The sequence below is a fragment of the Arachis stenosperma genome, chromosome 7, assembly GCF_014773155.1.
Source record: "Arachis stenosperma cultivar V10309 chromosome 7, arast.V10309.gnm1.PFL2, whole genome shotgun sequence".
NCBI lineage: Eukaryota > Viridiplantae > Streptophyta > Magnoliopsida > Fabales > Fabaceae > Arachis > Arachis stenosperma.
In genome coordinates, this window is record NC_080383.1 from 15354147 (window position 1) to 15361574 (window position 7428).

Genomic DNA, 7428 nt, shown 5'->3' on the forward strand with positions numbered 1-7428 from the left:
CTATTTAAGAGTCTGCAATTAGCTAATAAGTTGTTATACATACGAGATAAAATTCGAACTCTTTACTTAAGCGGACGACTAAGCTATTTATTCGACCAACCCAAATTGGTTTAGATATATCTAAAATATTTTAAATTAGAACTATTTATACATGTTGATAAAAACTAAAAATATTAACACAATCACTTGTTATAGTATTTAAAATAATAAAAAGATAATTTCATACACACAGTATAATATTCAAAATAATAAAACAATAATTTATAATGACTTTCTTTTTATTTATAACATGATAATATTATTTTTTTATATATGTTCTTAAATAATTATTTTATTTTTTATTATCTCATATTTAACTGTTAAGTCTACTTATTATAGTCTTTTTGGTATAAATAAAATTTTTAACTCGAATAATTACTATAATTAAGACAATTTTAATAATGAATATTAACATAATATATTAATATATAGATTATATATTTTTTATCTTAAATAATTTTTTAAAAAATTAGTAATAATTTAAGCAGTATTTAATTAAAAAACTAAGTTTTAATTTAATTATTAACTAATTAACTAATATAATAAAAATTATCACTATTTTTGAGTTTATTTATTTATTTTTTATTATTATACTAACTCAAATTTAATAATATAATTATTATTATTATATGTTAAGTTTAACAAAAAAAATTTAACAAAAAACATAAGAAAATTATTTATATTTTATTTTAGGACAAATGTAATAGAATATACAATGTATATAAGTATTTTTTTTTATTGAAGTCTCTCAGAATTTGATTAGGAATGAACATCATGAAGTCATTGGATCACCCGAAGATTTACTTCAGGTCTTGTGCATCTCTTTCTAACATATTTGAGACAATTGACCATGCGATCATGGTGGTGGCTTCTGATTGTCCCCAAGGAGTTCAGGCTGATGGTGATGATGGTGGTGGTAGTGATGATGATGGTGCCTACAGAAGTAGTGATTTTCATCACAATCGGGATGGTGTTGTTGTGTTTGAAGCTGGGGCAAACAAGAAGAGCAAGGTGAATAGCTCAAGGAATGATATTGATGATCATGGTGACATGAATATGAATAGGATCCTTAGTAATTATAATTTTGGTGAAGCTGAGGCATTGACTGATGAAATGGAAGAACAGTCAGATGCAGTATTGTTTGAATCATTGAGGAGATTGCAACAATGGAGATAGCAGCTATTAGAAGGCATGGAGGCTTAAACGCCTAAAGAAAAAAAGAGTCGCTGGGTTGGGTTGTTGGATTAGACTCCAGTTTTCTAATAATTTAGGCCCTTTTTTTATTTTTTTTATTAAAGATAGGAGACTCGAACTCGCAATCTCTTAATTGAGTATGGAAAGACTATGCTTTTTTGTGGGCCTGAATTTAAAAAAAAAAAATAAACGTGTCACGTCAGTCAAATTTAATATCATTGGGGATAGAATGGATGGAGGAATTAATGTAATTAATTTTGAATCTTTCAAGAATAATTTTGATTAATTTAATCTTTCGAAAATTAAGTTGAAGATCGAGTGATCTTCCAAAAATCAATTTCACTATTTACTCACTTCAAATATGTACATAATTTCCATAACTGTGTCATGATGCTGCTGGTTAGTTCAGCTTATTGAGTTCGATGCTTTGCTATATATAGCCCCGCAAATGTATGGAAATCTGAAATCTTAATACTTGTTGATGCATATCGTTGATAAAAGGATGAATTCCAACCTTTTTTTTTTCTATGCATGGAATTCCTTGTATTCAATTTACTTGAATTTATTCTGGATTCCAACTTGAATTCTTTTGTGATTCCAATCAGCAAGCAGATTTAGCTATTGAAGGAAATGCATTCTCCTCAGCTCATGCCAACCTACAAGTGCTATTGATTGCATGAGATGACAAGACCACATGATTAGGATTTTGTTTTGATTAATTTTCTTTTGATATATTGGAGTTTGTGTCTTTTGGGACAATCATATAGATTGCTTAATAATCATTTCTTGATATTAGCAATGTTAAACAAAGAAACTCCTTGAAAGCACAAGTATCGCTGTATTTTAGTTCTAAGTGATGTAATTGGAAAATTATCTTAGGCTGTGAAGTAGTGTTATGATGATTCAGACCATGACAATTATGTCCACCTAGATCTATCTACATTCAAGAGCCAAGACTTCGTTGCAGAACTTAGTTTCTGGTTCATTTCCACATGTTTGGACAGATAGTTAAGAATATTCTAAAGCAGTTTCTCTTAACAGCTGTTGTTGTTGCTGTTGTCGGTTACAAAAAGCAAAATAACTTTAGACTACCTAATATTTTGATAATATGAGATTATTCAAATTTCATTGTTTTGTCAATTACCATAGAATAACCAATATGTATTGTTTTAAATGTTTATTTTAAAAAAATTAAAAAACTTGTAGGAAGCTTTCATACATAGCTGTCATCAAATCTTTGGCAGATTTGGATTAAATAAAGTGATGAAGCGACACATTTAACTCCATTATTGAATGCTTGTCTTAAATGCCCCTACAAATTTGGAGGCTGTGGATACTGGATAATGGATTCACCATGAATTTTAACCGTCGATTTTATTAAGGTTGCATCATAAGAAAATGAAAACTCTATCAACGGCCGAAAATCATCTATCTGCCTCTCAAATTTTTTAGGTGCCTCATATTAGTTAACCAAATTCACTGTTTTTCTAATTTGCTGCTTTATGTCTCCAACTCCAACAGTTGCAGCACCAATTAAATCCTGCCCCCACCTCTTGTCTTGTCATCTGGTTGGGGCACTTATTATACACACAATAAGACAAACAAAAAGGAAAAGCCATGTAACCAAAAGTTCTGTTCTTCTCAACTTCTCATGTGATATACAACTATTTGAGAAGCAATCAGATGAATTTCTGGGTGATGCACGTGCATTGTATGCACAAATGTACGACTCACATATTCTTAGAATTTAGATTTCAAGATAAAATAGCTTTACACCTTTTCCTCTGTGAAAAATCAAAATTGATACCTGACCATATTCTTGGCAATTTACTGGATAAAACTTGAGACCTGTGTCCAGATAAGTCAACTTAAAATTACACAAAAAGAAGTGTAAAAATCATGCTTACAAAGTAGTGATGAAAATGGTTTGTTAAGCAACTTCATTTGTATGACCCCTCCTTCACATGGTCATGATACAAGATCTGGATCCAGGAACTATATCAACATCCATAATCCTTAGGCCCCATAATATAGAAGTTTACCTGTATTCGATGACGATGGTTCACCAACAGCATGATATATTGATATTCTAATTATTAGCATTCATCGCTGCAATCTGCAAAGTATATGCTCTCAACCACTTTGCCCGAGTTTGGTTACCATGTTTAATTTCTCTTTTAATTTTAAATATTTCCCATTTGTAAGATTTTGTAAAAGAAAAAATGAAAATAAAACAAAAAACAAAATTCGTTGTCTATACTGTTGTCTTATTTTTCCTCATTTTACAAAATTCTAAAAGCAAAAAATAAAAAATAAAAAATAAAAAAATAAATGCAAATCATAAAAGCCCTTAGATTTCCCTATAAAGATGATTGAACTCTACCTTGGCTTCTTGATCCTTGCTACCAACAGATGGAAATAAACAACTAATTAATAATTTATTTCTATACTTACACTTAAAATGAGACAACTTTTACACAAAAGACCAAACTTATGCCATTTACAAAGATTGTGGCCTTTCAACATCGCAATGGCATCATTCATTCTAAACAAAGAACCGACTTGTACACTATGCAGGGCAAGAGAAAACAAAAGGAATGAAGGCATGAAAGGAAAACAGATGAAACAAACCAACAGAATTTTGACTCAATAATTTACTGCCTCCTCATCATATTGCTACCAGTTTGAACATTAACCTCACATGACTATCTCTGGCTTCAGAATACTCGACTTGATCTCTTTGTGAGGCAAAATCACGCCACCATTGGTATAAATTTCATCGCAAACATGGACATCTTCTCCAAGGATAGTCATATTCTCCACTCGTGCCCATTGCCCGACTGTGGAATGCCACCCAATAATACTGCTGGATACACAAGCATGCTTCTTGATCCGGACTCCTCGCATTACCGTGCAGCGTGAGAGCCGCACACCCGACTCAACAATGCAGCCAGGACCAATGGCGACATCAGGTCCAATGAGGCATCCCTCGCCAATTTTGGCGGTCTCATCCACAATGACATTCCCAACAATGTGTGCGCCACTAGCCAACTTAGGAGAAGACTTCTTTCTCAATGAGTCCAAGTAGAGTCTCAGACCGGTAATGTAGTCCTTTGGTTGTCCAATGTCCATCCAGAACCCAGGCAGAACCATTGCATATAGCTTTTCCTCTGCTGCAATCTTTGGAAACACCTCTTTCTCAATAGAAGTGGGCCTCAGTTCAATTCGGTCCAAGACAGAGGGGTTCAACAGGTAGATTCCAGCATTGATTTTGTTACCAACAAAGAGCTTTGGCTTCTCCACAAATTTCTCAACCTTCCCCGTTTTCTCCTCCATCACAACCACACCATATTTTGATGGCTCATCAACCTACACAAGCACATGGAAAATAATATTACATGCCACAACTGGAATGTATAGTCTCATATTCTTGCAATGGAATTTAGCTTTTACATTCATATGTTTTTTTTTTTTTTTGGGGGATAAATATTGGTACCTTTGTCACCATTATAGAAGCCTCTCCTCCATGGGATTTGTGGAATTCAATCATCTCTTTAAGTGGGTACTCACTGATAACATCACTGTTGAGAACGAAAAATGGCTCGCCAGATTCATCTATCAGCTTATCCCTAGCAAGAGCAAGGGGGCCTGCAGTTCCCAGTGGTTCAGTTTCTTGAGAACATGTGATCTTGATGCCAAGCTTTTCTTCAAAATCCTTCAAAAAATTCAACATAACCTGCAATACGAAATATTACCAAAGTTAAAATAGAGAAACTTTAGCCATATAAATCACTTTCAACATTGACAAAATGTTGTAAGGAAAGGAACCTCCGGCTGGTAATTGATAGCAAGAACTACTTCAGAAACTCCAATGGCCTTAAGAGCCTCAATCTGAAAAGCATGTGATAGTCTATTAAGCCATATTAAGTGAAATGCATGAGATATGCAACTAAATACATACTCACACACATACATAAAACGGTTACTTATCACATATCTAGAAAATACAAATAAGAGAATGTTTAATTTTAAAAAATGTTGACAGAGTCTCGGTAGGTAGGATAAATGGACTCAGATATTGCAAAGAGAAAAAAAGACATTCAACAACAAAGTCTATACATAACACATGTGAAACTTGAAGAGTAAAAAAAGGCTACCAAAACCTTTACCTGATGCAGAATCATGGGCTTATTAGCAAAATCAACAAGAGGCTTAGGGAAACTCAGTGTCAATGGCCTCAACCGTGTTCCAAACCCTCCAACCAGAATCAGTGCCTTCATTGTAATATGCCCTTTGCTTTTTCCTGCAAGTTTATAAATTTAGAAACAGATAGAGAAAACTTAACAACAATTTCAAATGTGAGCAAACAGATCCCACCCTCTCCTATAAATATTGACATCCAAGAAAGAAAGAATGAAGTTGCACTGAACACATGTAAGTTAACATCTGGCAAATCAATTGAAAGTGAGCCATGGTGTATTCTATTGAGTGAGACATGGATTCAAATTAAGTACATGTCAACATATAAACCATAAGCTAGAAAGGCAAGTGAAAATACGCAAAAATAGTTTACTCCATATGAAAGGAAAAGACAAAAACCAGCTATATGCAAGCACTAGAGTTTAACAAGAATGACTACAAGGTTTAAAGTATGCAGCTGTTTCTTTCATAAATGGAGTAATTTTGCATATGTAGCTTTTATTAAAAGAATTATGCTTAGGAACCCTTCAAAGTAAAGCACCTTGCTTTGGTTCTACAATCTCCTTTTTTCCAGTACTTACTTGGACAAAAATATGTGAAACCACCAAAAAAGTAAAATTTATAGGAAAAAGATGAAATATGTGAAAAATGAAAGGCTGTGAAGTGTGTAAAAATTCTTCTGTACTATGAGAACAAGACATTGCTCTTGCTCTTGCTCAGATCCATCAACTACATGCTGCATCGGCTTTATTTTTCTTAACCATCCACATTTTCAAGCCACCTTCAAATTCTTAACAACCACAATGCTGATCTGGTATGCAATCAATGGATCAGAGCAAGAGCAACAAACTCTCTCTGTAAACAAGAATTTCATGCAGTGAGCTGATACGCATTCATAGAACAAATAGTATTGAGTCTTATATCAGAACAGAGGAAAAGAGCTCTGACTTATATTGTTTGCTTCAATAAATCTAACAAAAGAATAACATATTTTTCTAGTTGAGTAATTTTTCCAGCTGAACCTACCTATTGCAAATGAAAAAAAACAAATCTCGTTAGTCCACATTAGTCTATTTACTTATTTTACATTGAATTATTTGCTGAAAAACTCAAAATCAGTGAATAGATGAACCAATCCGACGGAGAAAAAGAGAAAGGACTAAATACCAAAAAAGAGATAAATAAAAGGCACAGATCTCACTTGCACACAGAAAAAATGGAAAATTTAAGCAGAAATTCAACTCAGATCACAAATGAAACAACAGAAAGAAAAAAAATCTCCCCAGAGATAACAACATTGTGATTACTCGATCGGAAATTCAGAATTACGAAAAGATAATAAGAGCTAGAGACAAAGGAATAACAAATCGAGCAGGAATTACACGAAATCAGAAACACATTGCCATAGCCACATGAAAATTCAAGCACAGAGAAAAACCATGATTGGATCATGGATGAGTTACCTCGGAGGAAGAAATTGAAGATGGCGATAAGGTTGAACGATGGAAAGAGATAAAAACCGGAGAGAGGGAAAGAGAAACAGTTAAGCAGGGAAAGAAAGAGCGTCAACCCGGACCGGGTCAACGCGGGCGAGTCCGAGTCTAGAAGGAGAAGGAGGAGAACTGGAGAAGAAGAAGAAAAAGAAGTTACTGAGTGAGTTGTAATGCCAGTTATGCCATTCATGTTCCTAATCTTCTTTATATATACCAACCACCCACACCCAATCATTTTTTCTTAACTAACGCTCTTCTTCCCTTCTTTTTTTCTTTCTCTCATTTTACTTTTTATATCTTATCTTATCTTAATAATATAATTTTCCACGTAATCAACTACAGGATATCCTAAAATTACTTTTCTTTTAAAGTTAAAGCATATTTATTAGAATTTAATTTTTATTATATTAATAAAAATAATTATTTTAAAATTTTATTAATTAAAAATTTATGTAAATATAAATTTTGATGGAATGATTTTATAATTTCTTTTACATTTTTA

General features: G+C 32.9%; 2 protein-coding genes across 2 annotated transcripts; one reads left to right on the plus strand and one right to left on the minus strand.

Annotated features, from left to right (window-relative positions):
• Window positions 1-804: 804 nt before the first annotated feature.
• On the plus strand, window positions 805-1430 carry LOC130939461 (probable mediator of RNA polymerase II transcription subunit 26b). The gene has a single exon (XM_057867565.1). The coding sequence runs from the start codon at window positions 805-807 to the stop codon at window positions 1213-1215; it is 411 nt and encodes a 136-aa protein (XP_057723548.1). The 3' UTR covers window positions 1216-1430.
• A 2216-nt stretch (window positions 1431-3646) lies between these two features.
• Window positions 3647-7140, minus strand: LOC130940962 (mannose-1-phosphate guanylyltransferase 1). The gene is made up of 5 exons (XM_057869268.1): window positions 6897-7140; window positions 5403-5536; window positions 5062-5124; window positions 4730-4969; window positions 3647-4602 (listed from the first exon to the last, which is right to left on the minus strand). The coding sequence occupies exons 1-5, from the start codon at window positions 7114-7116 to the stop codon at window positions 3931-3933; spliced, it is 1329 nt and encodes a 442-aa protein (XP_057725251.1). The 5' UTR covers window positions 7117-7140; the 3' UTR covers window positions 3647-3930.
• Between the last annotated feature and the right edge of the window lie 288 nt (window positions 7141-7428).

Bases quoted from the DNA above. Each gene is read 5' to 3' on its own strand.
- LOC130940962 (XM_057869268.1), bottom strand. From the start codon at position 7,116: ATGAATGGCATAACTGGCATTACAACTCACTCAGTAACTTCTTTTTCT. The intron at 5,537-6,896 runs GTAACTCATCCA...ATAAACTTGCAG, and splicing joins CTTCAATTTCTTCCTCCGAG to GAAAAAGCAAAGGGCATATT. The intron at 4,970-5,061 runs GTTCCTTTCCTT...TTCGTATTGCAG, and splicing joins CTATCAATTACCAGCCGGAG to GTTATGTTGAATTTTTTGAA.
- LOC130939461 (XM_057867565.1), top strand. From the start codon at position 805: ATGAACATCATGAAGTCATTGGATCACCCGAAGATTTACTTCAGGTCT.